Source organism: Aptenodytes forsteri, unplaced genomic scaffold (assembly GCF_000699145.1).
Source record: "Aptenodytes forsteri isolate BGI_AS27 unplaced genomic scaffold, ASM69914v1 Scaffold267, whole genome shotgun sequence".
Classification (NCBI taxonomy): domain Eukaryota; kingdom Metazoa; phylum Chordata; class Aves; order Sphenisciformes; family Spheniscidae; genus Aptenodytes; species Aptenodytes forsteri.
Window position 1 is genome coordinate 3882304 of NW_008794173.1, and position 13923 is coordinate 3896226.

The following is a 13923-nucleotide window of genomic DNA, read 5'->3' on the forward strand; positions in this document are numbered from 1 at the left end:
CCCCCAGGTCCTTTTCTGACAGGCAGCTTTCCAGCCACTCTTCCCCAAGCCTGTAGTGCTGCATGGGGTTGTTGTGGCCGAAGGGCAGGACCCAGCACTTGGCCTTGTTAAATCTCATACAGTTGGCCTATATGCATCTATGACAGATGAAGCATTTGTTTTCTGAAAAGCCACTAGAACTAGGTAAAAAAAAGATCATTATGACAATTTTCTTTTTGACTAAGTATATCCTGGATAAAACAAGATATTAAAAATTTCTGAAAGAGTATTATTATGTTTCCTAATTATCTGGGTCTGATTTCCACAACATGTCCTACACCAGTACCACAGATAATCCCAATGTTGTGCTATTCCAGCTCCCGTTTTTTCTGGTGTGTGAGTGAGTCCATCTAACTACATATTTCAGCCAGCGTACACTCCCGAGGCTTTCCAACCAACTAAGCCAGTCAATCCGTCTTCCGGATGCTTTTCCTAACTCAAAGGAATCTGCAACCTTTCAAAGTCCTCAGTCATCGTAATTAATCCAGACTGGGGAAAGGGGAAGAATCCAAAGGGTTCTTTCAGCTTATTGTGCCTGGGGAAGTGAATAGCTGTAGTAAGTTCACTGCTGATGTGCTTAAGTAACCTATTATGTTATAGAAATGTCATCTTTTCCAAATTAACATCGAACAGCTCTGTATCTGTCCACTTTCCACCGTAGCTGAGCAACAAGATTAACACTCCTTTCCCACAGCATCTCAGTGGATTTAATTAGTCATTAATTGCCTGCCCCTTTGATTATAATGAATTGTCAGACAAATTATTTAATTCCAGTTGCTTGGATAGCCAGCTTCCTAATGATTAGTAAAAAACCTGCGGCATAACAGTAATCACTATAAACACATCCATTAAAAAAAAAATTATGTCACTATTGAAAATGCTGAGTGCCTCGGAAGCCATTAATCAAATGCAAAGTGCTTTTGCAGTCTCACTAACTCTAATCAATCATGGCACCTGAAGGTCTCCAAGTCTGTCACCCAAGCCCCGTGTCTAAACACAGAACGTATCAAACACCGAGTCCGTATAATTCCCTTCTGGATCAAAACTTTCTTAGAACAGAAGCATGAACTGAAGTCGTTCAGTTCAAGGCTCTGGTATGATGGCCACAGAGCTCAGTCTCATCCAGGGGTATATGAGCCTACAGATCTCACTCCTGTCTTATGCCTATACCTGCACCAGTGTTTGTGTGTGCATGTGAAAGCATAACCCCAGCTGGCTAGGTGACATAGAAGGTTAGCAACTGTGCTATAAAAATACATTTTTGAAACATAAAACTTTTCATTACATTTTGGGCACACATAAATAAGCCCTTTACAGCCATCCAATGCCAAAATCCCTAACATCCCTGAAATAAACCCTACAAATAATTAAGTGAAATAAAGAGGATCAAAACCCACAGCCACAAAGGTTGGTGGTTGGGTTTTTTTTCTTCTTTTGTTTGTGCACATCACTATCACATACAAGTTACATTTTTTTCCCCAAGAATGCCTCTGAAGAACTTCTGGTCTCTGCTGGAAATGGGGACTGTAACCTGGAGCCTGTTCTAAGGGCATGAGACAAGGAGGTTAGTTTAACAAGATCTTATGGTTTATGTGGAGCACTGCCTAACTGTCACATGCTTGGCTCTTGGAGTAGAATCTGATACCCTTTGTGAGGTAATGAGGCTCACTGTAGGGTGCTGGGACATGAGATGCTTTAGAGATGCTGGCAGTGCCTGCCAATGCTAAGAGGAAACAGTGATTACAGGTGAGTTCTGGAAAAAAAAAAGATTTAGGTACCTGGCTTAGGGCTACAGAAAGGTAGCCCAATTTACCTGGGATCAGCAACCTGGAAACCTTTGTAGCAGGTACGTATCTCCAGGTACTCTTTCAGAGGAGTCAGCAATGCCAGCAGCTAGAGGTTTTTGGTAGAGCACTTAGCAAGAAAGTTCTCTGCAGGATTCAACATCTGTGTGAAATGTGATATTCTAATCCAAAGGCAAAAGGGGTAGTTAATGGGGCAAGAGTTAGTTCTCGGTTTTGCTTCCAGAATTTTGTGAGCAGATGCAGAAATGGTGAGGTTGTATATTAAATCTCTCCAACATGGGGCTAAATATGCTTTGGAGTCCAGCTGCAAAAATCAGTTGTAGCAATTCTGTATGCATATCAACAGCCATTCTGCAAGATGGATACATCCCATACATAATGTGGTCCTTTCTGCATTTCAGCCCTGCTGCCAGTTAGCCTTTATTAGCCTGAGAACATTTAACCTTGCAGGACCATAGTGAGAGGAAGGAAAACTAATCTCTTGTCAGCTAAACCACTGCTTCAGGCAAGTAGTTTACCCAGAAGAAAAAACTGCCTGTATATATATATATATATTTTTATATATATATATTTGCTATGTTGGGTGATTTCTCTTCTTTAACTTCTATTTGAAAATAATCCAGGGTACAGTGATTCAGTCTGGACCCAGAATATCTGTTTGCCTTTTCTGTGTAGAACAGAATAGGCCAAGTTAGATCAGTTCATCCAATGGCTCGTGGATCCCTGGGGAGCCAGGGACTACTGCAACCAGTCTAGTAGGGGTAGTTACGAAATGATATGAAATCAGTGTCTACCTTCACTGTAAAAAGCTGATGGTTCTGCCACCTGCAATAGGCTGAAAGCAACTATGTAGATTAGAAAGGTGAGTAGACTGGAGGAGAGAAAGTAAAGATTTTTACTTAAAGGTGTAGGTAAACAGATAGCTCTATTTGAAAGAAAACCTTTTAAAATTGGTCAAGAAATGCTGATCAGTTGCTGAATCTCCTTCTTGGTTTTCTGTTGTTATTTGTTCATCTTCTAAAGCAGCGGCATATAAGATGCTAATCCAATCATAATGGAAATCCTAGTTCTTGCATATTGACTACAATGGCAGGAGAACAGAAGGAGAAGGGAGTAACAAGACCATTATATTGGCAGTTTGACCAGCAGTTGCTCAGCAGGGGGGAATGGAGGTTCCTTCTCACTGGCTCTCAGCACTGTGTTCCCAGCATCAGGCCTGCATTTGAGCCAGAAATTGTGAATTTCTAGTAGAAGATGGCGGTTGTAGAGCAAAGCCACACTTTAACAGTTCAAGAGAAATATCTGAACGGAAAAGTATTTCTGTGACCAAAAAGTGCACATTATACTAGAAGGACCAGATTGCTAGACTCTGGCTGGATTAGAAAAGCTCTGACTGCCTTCAGTCTAAGTAGCATGTTCCAGATCTCGGGTGTTGAAGCAAAGTGTCTACCTGCTCTTTGTTGCATCATCTCACTGGAAGGAAGGAAGCTTCTACCTGCAATAATGCATAAAGCAGAAAAGAGTTCAACTGCTTCCCAGATTCTGAAGTATCTTCATGATGTTGATAACGAGGGAAAGAAATCTTAACTCAAAAGGAGTCTGATGCAGTGCTTTGAAGAAGCTAATCAACTGCTGTTCTTGCAGTCACCTGCCAGAGAAAAACTATATAAATTTATACCAACCAAAGGTCTGATCTCTAATGCTGTCATGGCTGAATCAGCTTCCCTGCTTATACCTCTACTCTGTGTTAAAGAACAGGAAAGGACTGATGGGTGAATAAATTCACCTAGGATATTTCTACAATTTTCAAGGAGAATTCTGGCTAGGGAGATGTGTGAGTTTCCATTAAGGAACAGAGCTGAGAAAAAAAAACTAAAAAGGGAGTATACAGAGCAGATACATTAGTGGAAAACTATGGCCATTTTTCTGCCTCAGTCCCCAGGTGGGGATACTGGCACTTCAGCTGCAGAAATCATGTCTGCACACAGCATATTTACCTTGCTCATGCCACAACTCCCACCTGGCATCCAGACTTCTATACTTTTCAATAAATAATGAAACATACATGCATCCCAAAAGCATTTTGCATGTATATCTAGAATTGTAATTGCTTCCCAAGTCAAGCTGATATTTTAATGAACTGATAATATTGGGAAGTAAGCATACTTGACTTTTTGTGAGTGGGCCAGGGAGGACAACAGGAAATCTTACTGCAGCCCTAACGTTATACAACTGAAGGCTACACTGATTGCATAAAATGGTGCAGGCTTTTACAACCACTTTCACTTCTAAAATGAAGGTGGATTCAACAGATACTGCATATTGCAGGGTCCAAGGCTCTTTTGGACATCTAGGCATTACACCTGAGGGGAGGGTGAAGAGTTCAAAGGGGGAGAAGAGTCTCCATATTAAAGCTGAATGCAGGCATGAGATGCTGTACAGTATGCTGTGAGCCAAGTCTGACTCATGGGTGGTTCTTCGAGGTATCTTCATTACGGCCAGCAGCCTCTCTCCTAATGATGAAAGTGAAAGTGGCACCCCTGAATTAAAAAGTGGCTTATCTCCTGTAGCAGAGTGAGTGACCCTTAATCTGCACTGAGCAGTGATCTTCCCAAATTTCTCATTACTGAGCTCAGCAGAAACAATGCCAGATGAACAGCAGAAAATACTATCGCAGCAGACACAATTAGTCTCTTATCCTGCCATTGCAGGGTACAATCTAGGTCAGGAACCCTGACCTCAACACACACTCACATGCAGTCAAATAGACACATTCATCCAAAACACTGCAAATGAGTTTCAGAACTGGCAAGCTGTAGAGTATGCATTGCAAATACTGTATCAGTGGGGCTTGTTACCAGGGAATTGTCCTGATGCCAAATGTGCTAGTGTGACTTCCCTCTCCTTTTAAGAGATACACAGATTATCTGAAAGCTATTTTGGCTCAACATTCCCACTGCAGAAGCTCCCTGGCCAATACATAGCTATTTTCCCACTGCCGATGAAGACAACAATGAATAAATAAATGAGAAAAAAAACCAGCCTACTGTAAGTGAGGGCAGGCTATTCTTCTGTGACAGTACATCTTTAGGCTTTTATAAGAGCTTCAGAGCGTCTAACAGCCAGCTAGCTCTTCATTTAGCCAGCACGTTCCATTCACTAAAGCATTTAATTAGGAAAGTAATGACTTGATTGGTCCAGCAGAACTTTGAACATCATCCAAGAAATTTACAGTAGTAAAAAAGGCTCAGCCAGTCATTCACTGGAAGTGTAAATAATTAGAAAGATGGAGTTCTGTTTTGTCTAACATGTAATAGTGGATCCTAAATCAGATGTTTATTTTTTGTTCTTGAGAATGTGCTGCCCACAAGAATTCTGAAAGTGGAGTTTAACCAGTGAGCCTGACTTCATATTAATCTGCATTTAGGTACCTTTGAGTTAGTGACTGGAGCGCTAAGATGATTTTGTTCTTTTTTATTTCCTAAGATTTATTTTGCAGTCAGAAGCCTTGGTATGCCCAGTGCAGGGTTGGATACCAAACTGCTCCAAAGGCTGGAGAACCAGCACATGTTATATCTATTCATATCATATCCATATCGATATGTTCAAATGCTAAGGAAACATAAATCTGGGTCTTGGTGTTTCTAAGAATTGTGGCCCATTGTTATGAGGAAAATGCAAACCAGGAAACAGGATCAACTTTGATTGATCAGGGAGGTATTGAGGCTGGTGTTTTTTCAGTGCAGAGCTGTCCTTTTAGGTACCTTAATTCAGTAAATGCCTTGGAGGGAAGTAATAATGACTTCAAAGTGGTTTATGCACAAAAAAAGGTGATTTTATGTACAAAAGCCAAAGACAAAATAAATGTGAACATGGTACACTATCAGGCAAATGCTTGATCCCATACAGACTGGGATCTTGAGGCAGTCTGAGTCACACTAAGTTTGATTTGTGTACATCTAGTAAAGTAATTTGAAACAGACTGGCTGAAGGGAAGCAAATAAACCAGACTCTTGATCCTCGAAGGTGATGTGTGAAACATTAGGCTGAGAAAGCAACCTGCAGCATTTTTGTTCAGGAACAAGCACTAAGAAAAAGATGACAAGTGCAGCCTGCATTACTGGGGAAGAAAAATAGGAGAAACGAATGACAAAGTTTGAGGATTAAATGATCCTGAAGGAAATGCAAAGACTAATCAACTTTGGAAAACTAAATTGTGAGTACCAAGAGATCAGGGACTTGGACTGCAAGGCCCTGCCAGTCCCATCTGCTTAGTCCAGAATGAGTTCTTAACTCCCTGCTCCAGAGAATTGCATTACCTTTGAGTAGGGCAAATAACAGCTAACCCTTTAGATTATTATCACTACTACCACACCAACTGATACCGAGTTTGTGAGCTAACACAATGTTTCCACTCTTTCAGTTCAATAGCAGAGTGGGTGTATGGAAATGTCATCGTTTTGGCAATCAATCAATTTATTAAAGTCTCCACTGAAAGGCCAAACAGATTCTGTTATGCTGAATGAATAGCAGCTCCAGCCAAGCCTGGAAATGAGATGGGAAACTGCTCCTGCTGCAGGCTTAAGCAAAGCCTTTTTTTCCTTTCTGAAAGCAGCTAGGGTGTGGTTTAGTTCCTTGCCTTCCTTACCAACATGTGGGTTTATATAAGAAGATGAGACTTCAGACTTGAAGATGAGCATTTAGAAACTGTTTTCTTGAGAAGGTTGGTGATGGGGAACAGAGAGATATGTTTGCCTGAGCTGAGATATGCTGTCGAGGAAGCCTTTGGTCCTAACTGGCCATGAATGGGGTGTTGTACCTTGAGGGCAGTTTGGTGACTCTGTGGTCACTGGTAGTTGCTTGTGACATCTGCCAGTGGGACCTGTGTCAACAGCAAGTGCACAGTGAAGCACAATTTTTTACTGATATGACTATACCTAATGCTATTCAAATATGCAAAAAGGAGTAATTAGTTCATTGTAACTTTTTGCACTATGACAGTATTGAAAAGCCTCAGTTAGGCAATAATACCCCTGTAGTCTGAGGGACTTACATGTTGTAAAATTGGTAATGGTTTCTCTAGATTTCCGGAATAATACACCAGGCAACAGGTGAATATAAAGATCCAATAGTAGTTGGGGTGGGAAAGGTAACAGTGCTGGGACTGTGGCTTTCTAGATTGAACATGATTGCAACAGAGGAACCTGCAGATTATTTCTGAATGCCGCTGCAGCAGGTAGCTATCATGCAGACATCAGCCTATAGCAGTAGAGATGTGGTATGCTAGGGCTATAGGCACCTGATAAAACACAGAAATGAACCCTCTGATCCTGTTCCCATAAAGATTTTTGATCTCTTCTAAACCAAGGAGTGCCTGAACTAGCAGTCAAGTGTGAAAACAGACTGGTTGTTCCTCTCTTCTCCCTCAGTCTCTAACCCAGGTGCATTCATACATCCTCACTACTTAGAAAGCCAACTCAGAGAAACAATTAAATCTTATTTGAGAAACTTGCTTGTTGACTCTGCTGAAAAAAGCCTCCAGTAGCCCCTAAAGGAGTGTATGCATTTGGTGATGTGGCAAGAAGGATACTTTTCCACTGCAGAAGAAAATCATTAATCAAAATTGTGCACTCAAAATCTCATCCTAAAATTGATGCAAATCTTTCTGAACTTTCTAACTTGAGACAATGGGAACTAGGACAGGGAAAGTGAAGAGTGCATGGTTGCAGTGATTCTGACATTTCACAACCTATAAGTGGCTTAACTTTGCAAACCAATGCATTCATTCAAGGGTTTACATTAGGCCCATCTCTTATTTTAATTTGACATTTTAACTCCTCTTTTGGTGCTCTAACTTTCATAATTAAGGAAATAATGAGCGTATGCAAAACACTTGTAAGATCCCTCTACTCCAGTGGGATGGGCAGGCAGGGAAGCAAAATCCCAGCAAAATAGGATTCAGTGGAATATTCCATTACAGGACTGAAACATATATAAATACCAAACAAGTGCTTCCAATTAAAATTGATGACTGACAGAAATAGAAGAACTTGCCCAGTCATAGGAATGCTATTACTGGTATCTTTTGCGTGATAAATTAACCAGCTGATCCAAACCTAATGATTAAGTATGATTAAAACAGAGCCAATTTCCCTCAAGCCTTAAACCTTAATTCCAGGACTGGCAGGCCAAGTTCCAGGTAATGTTACTTATTTTCTGCAATAAACGTTTCTGCTTAGAAAGTGTCTGAGTTCCCCAACAGGAGAGCAGGGAGTAGTTACATTTTTGAGTCAAGCCAGGAAAACTCTCTGTTTTCATTCCCTCGTATCTTTGAGCCAACTCTGCAGCACTGCAGCAGATAAAATTAGCAATCAAGCAGAGTTTTCCCCTAACTAACCTGTAAGCTGTAATTTTAATGAAGATTCTTTTTATTAGGGATTACCAACAGTTTGGAGTCCATCCAGCTGGAGGGGAGCAGCATGCACTTGCATCCATAAGTGTTTCTAAACTAAAAAATTTTAGCAAAGGTATAAACCAGAATCCCCGTCCCACGTTAAAGTTGTCAACTTGGAAAGAGAGCAAAAATGACATTTCCTGTTCTTTCCAAATGATTTCTACAGGCAGAAAATAGGATTATTGTGAAAATGCATAAATTACTTGTTTACACAGATAGCCTCAGAGCCAAATTCACCACACAGGGATTTACCAGAGGAAGGAGAAAAGGGCAAAGTAAGTCCTGAAGGGACTGGGAAGGTCCTGAAGCATCCCTTTCCTGGCCCAGCAACAGCATAGGCAAGGCAGCCTGACAGTAACATGATGCTACAGCAGCCATGAGTGTCTGCAGCCATTCATGCTGTGGCTAAAGGCACTGAAGTGCATTGCAAGATTTGGATTTATGTATTGACTATTTTTCAGGCCATGTTAGTGAGCCACTTTTATCTCCTAGAGGTATATGGAAAATGCTAGAATATAATGCAAAGGAGAGGCGCGTCCTAGACACTTCCACTAAATACAGTGCACTGTACAAGCACTCTAGTTCAGCCCTGCATTTACATGCTGTCCATAATGTACCAAAGTACAAATGTACTTGGAAACGGAAAATTAAATACATTAAGAATGTTTTAATAGGATGCATCAGAGTGGATGATGCAGAGTGGCTAATAGGATGATGCAGAGTGGCTAATAATCTCTGTGCACGGTAATTTCCTGTGTGTATGTTTCTCTTCTATTTTGATTTAGAAGCTGGCAGAGGCTTTTCTCTTCTTTTTTCTTGATGGTATTTTTGGAAATCTTAATTTCAGTAAAGAGGTCTGTGGGTATTCTCAATGATCAGAAGCCCTGTAGTCCACAGGTGAAGAAACCACTCTGGATTCCCCAGGAGACAATGGATAACTACAACTATGTCTCACTAGTGTCAAATAATGTGTTTGGCTGTGCAGAAATCAGAGGAAAGCCAGGATAGATGAAGCAAATGGCTAGGCAGGTTATCACCAATTTATGAAAATATTGGTAGACTCCAGCTAAGCAGCTAAGTCCCTTAAAGTGTTTGGTTCCCAGATGACCACCTTGGCAGTTCCTGATTTGTTAAAATGCAATCGTCTGCAAGGTGTTTGTCACATTTAAGGTTGTTCTCCCGCCTCTGCTGCCCAAGCCTGAGAAGGCTCTTAAGCTTTGGCAGCTTGCTTGAGAGGCACAATGAGCAGGCAGCAAGACAGTGCTAACCTCATTACTTCTCTCTCCATCAGAGTTCCTGTCCACTGCTAGGGTTTGGGGTGTCCTACAAGGACAACCTGGGGCTACTATTTGCCTTCTCAGGGAATCTCTTTCCAAGCAGCAGTGGGCATGCTTTCTGTGGTGGCTTTTATTCCCTACTGCCTTGCAACTAACAGCCAAGAAAGATGTCGAGAGCGAGGCTACCTAAGCTGTGTACCAGTCTCCAGGGAAGCAGTGGCAGCGCTGTTAAAGAGACACAAAGTCTTCCGGGACAAAGCCACCAGTGGGTTTATACCATGCAAGAGCTCTCTGTCAGGCGCTACAAGTGATTCTCTGTGTGTGTTCCCTCATGAGTTTCTGACACCAGAGTCTGTATTTACCCATGGTGACTACCTGTGTCACAGCGTGGATATCCAGGCCACGCTGGATATTACTGATATTGCATTATCAGAAAAAAGAAGCTTAAAAGGAATCCATTCAAACCAAATCCCCATGTTTCATAGTTCTGCTCCTGTCTGCCTCTCTCTGAAGAGAGAGGGTTCACCCCTGTTTATCACCATCTCCTTCTCTGCACTAGGCTTATTCTGCATCTTATACCAGTCTCAGAGCCCCAGCAAGCACTGTTGGCCAACACTTTTTCCTGTGAATAACAAATGCTAGATTTGAGGATCTGTAGCAAGAGCAGGTTAGTGGCAGACATATTCCTTTGCAATGGTTCACACTAAACCATTCCTCCTCAAATTCACCTCAGTCCCTTCAATGTTTTTATGTCTTCTGAATTGCAGCTAAGTAAAAGGGCAATAATTAGGTTTCAGTGATTAAAATTATTTACTTACCATACATAACAGCTGGAGCATCTCCACGTATCTGGGGAAAGAGACAAACTTTTATTAATTGCCATCAAACCAATGCTGAAGGGTGGATTGCATAGCTTCAGTTTTAGGAGAGCAACAGATAGGTTGTAGCAATGAACTCACACTTTTTCTGAAGACATCAGCTCCTGGGCAATGAGGTAAGCTCTGGACTGGCCTTCTTTCTGTCAACAGCAAAAAACAGAGACAATTAAGAGATGTCTCATTCCAAGAAGTAAAGCAGCGTTAGAGAGCACTTTGAACTGACATATTCCTTCAGTAAAAATAGTGACCAGGCTTTTATTCTTTGTTGTTCAGTGTCTGGCATCCTGGAGTCCTTTCCATGACAGGGTGTTTCCACAATTGAAATACTAGTAATATAGTACAATATAATAGCTGGTAAGGCAGATGTCAAGTTTGAAAAACGTGTTCTTATTGAAGAAGGAGAGAAATTTTCTGTTGATTTTTACAGGTCCAAAATTTATCAGAGAAGCAGAAAGTGCTTAGCTTTGAATAGGCTAGCTTCATGGCTGTCGAAGCTCATACCATGTGTTTAGTACTCTTAATTACATGGAAAAGGGAGTTCTTTATCAAAATGGTCATATTCCAAACTGTTCTGACTGCTGTGAGACTTGTGGAAGCAAATGGGGCAAAGAGCTTTATTGCATGCTAAACAAAATGTCTAAGCTAAATGGCCATAAGTATCTCCAGAAAGCAAACAGTTCAGTACTCCAGGAGGCAACACTGTTTGAAATCTCAGTGGCATCTACTTAACTGGTAGGCATCTTGGAAGACACAGAAAACTGTTAAAGAAGCAAAGTGTATGGCTCTAAGGTACAAGTGGCTAATTAGGGTATTTCGCTCCTATTTCACGGCTCATCCTTATGGTAAGAAATGACCAAAGCATGGAAATATTTACTGAAAGGAATCTACTGGGAAAAGTTTGACTTATTTAGCAGTGGTGAAGTAGGGAACTAAAACAGTAGTCTAGTAGTAGTAGTAAAGAAAAGCAGCCCTCAGTGACCTGAAGCGGTCTTGAGGGAGATGAGTTCAGCAGCAAGACTTTGCGACATTGTTTGCCAGACCAGGTATGCTGGAAACCCATTGCTTACAGATCCTGCTTCTGAAAGCCTATTCAGGAGAGACTGGGACTTGCTGAGATATGATGCAGTCCCTTGGTTCAACAGTCAGGTGGGAAGTTTGTGGCTATATTTCCTCAACAAATTCTGCATGAGGGGGCTGCTAGCTGTCAGGGAACACGAAGCTTAATTGGCACCCCTCATGAAAAGTACTGATAGGACCCCAAACCCAAATTCAGCTTCCCACAAACACTGACTTCCCAAATCATACTTGATAGATCAGATACACAATCGGGATTTACATAGCAGATCTGAGCAGTAAAAAATGTCTAAGCCAGTTCAAGCTAAATGCATTACAGACTTTTTACTCTCTGTCCCTCCTCCTCATTAGCATTCCCTTGGGATCCAGGTATTCTGGCACACAATATAAATATCTGAGTTGCTCAAAGTCCCATTCCATCATCATGGTGAACCATCTGCCACTTTTTGTATCTACAGAGGGATCAACTTCTTGATTTCAGGATTTTCTTCCCCTCCCAAAGTTTCTGGCTCATTCTGCCTGCAGTAAACTGCAGTGTAGGATGGAATGAAACATTCCCTGAAGTGCTGGAAGCTGAAATTCAGTCATGTGGACACTTGGAGTGTAAAAAACCCAGTAGCAAGGTCAACTGAAACATAATCAAAGCAATTTCACTGCCCAACATCCGTAAATTAAAAGAGGAATATGTGATGGAACAGAAGTTATATTTTTCAGGTTCTTCCAGTTTTAATAACTTTAGGTATTCATTACAAAAGCAAAGAATTCAAGCACCAACAAGTGAATTCACCACTGCCTATTTCAGAGGAACCAAGGGCCAGTCAAAGCATGTTGCAAATAGATGTCAGTATTGACTGCACACAAGAGCAAAGGAAGGGCTTCCGTTTCTATGAGGAGACTACAGATCCCTTACTGCTCTGTGAGCTTTCACCCTGGGTGTGATGGACCCCAAGGAGGATTACGAACCAATCAGTAGTGAATATGAGTGAAAAAGTCCTTGAAACCTGATGATGATGGGTTAAATGAATGAGGCTTCATGTATAGAAAATGAACAGTGTCACAGCGACCTTTTTTTCATCTTTAGTTTATTTCTGTGTACTTTTAGTGGGAGGCAACTGAAGATTGCAAGAGCCAAAGGAAATATAGAGAGTGAACTATTCATCAGTCTCAGATGTCTACTCCATCTCTCCTTTAGCACCAGGAGTCCCCTAGTGCTTTGTTCCTTTTAGCTGATGGGTGCCAAAGAGCATGCTTTGAATCACTTACTTTTTGGAGAACTACACTACAGTTTAATAGAGAGCACTAGAAAAATCTTACATTTTTTCTTTAGCTTCACTTTCCTGCTGGGAGCAAATATTTGATTTCCCCTTTCCCCCTGGTTCCACTTTATGAACACCTCTTGAAGATCATGGTGTGCCTCTCCTGGTTGTCCCAACTGCTGTAGGAACACACTAGAGGCACTGAGTTTTCTATTCTCTCTCGTTTTCTCTACACAGGCATAGCAGAGCAAATGAAAGGGGGTGTGTTTCTTTCTGGGTCACCTGGCCCAATGCTGGCCGCCCAACATGTCCTCTGTGGACAAGCCTGGCTCCGCAGTGCCAAGAAGCAGAGTGCATTTCCCCAGCAGGCCAGGCCCACTTTCCCTTTGCATACTCGCATTGTCGCATTCTGTAATTCCTCTTATGATTAATATGTCTTAGCCAAGAGACAAAACACAGGGACCCCAGTGTCACATGGCCTGTCTAGGGCGAGTTTGAGACAGTGTCTCTAGGCGTTGCCTGTCTTGTGTTATTTAATTGCTGTTTGTTTAACCAGGAAATGAACTCTGAGATTGACGACAGTGTCCGGAGACAGACTTCTGGGAATAGGGGATAGAGGGTGTGCAGGTCCCTCAAGCATCAAGTTTCTGAAACAAAGTCCAAGTGATTATTATAACACTGCCAAGCTGCCACCTTTTTAGTAATCTTTACTCCCTGCAGCCAGTCCTGTGCCCAGCCCTGTGGTATGGTTACTTCCCAGTTCCCACTTCAGAAGCTGCGCTCCAGGCCTCACTGCATGCCTCTGCTTAGCACATGGAGGTCATGCAGCCATGTGGGGACCCTTGGATTTCTGCTTCACTGAGTCTTCTTGTCTCATAGCCTCATCACCACATCCTCCCCAGAACCAAATGCTTAATAAAATGCTTGCAATATACAATATAAAATTGCAATATATGACTGAAATGGCTCTCCATTCTCTCCACTCTGAAAAACATGCTGGTGCCAGGAAGGTCGCAAACACAAAAGCACTTTAACCAGATTAGGAGCTTGTACAGTTGCTACAGCTCAGCTGATCAGCGTAACTTGCGAAGCAAAGGTGATACTGTGCAATCATCTCTCCACTGGCTAACAAACTAAGCC

At 41.8% G+C, this 13923-nt stretch overlaps 1 protein-coding gene across 1 annotated transcript in view; it reads right to left on the reverse strand.

The window, feature by feature from the left end:
* The window catches only part of FGD5 (FYVE, RhoGEF and PH domain containing 5), a 110835-nt gene that overhangs the window by 51454 nt on the left and 45458 nt on the right, over positions 1-13923 (reverse strand). The window contains exons 3-4 of the mRNA XM_009283905.1: positions 10535-10593; positions 10394-10424 (exon numbers count right to left, since the gene is read on the reverse strand). Of these exons, the coding sequence (XP_009282180.1) occupies positions 10394-10424; positions 10535-10593 (90 nt within the window). The remainder of the gene's footprint in view (positions 1-10393; positions 10425-10534; positions 10594-13923) is intronic.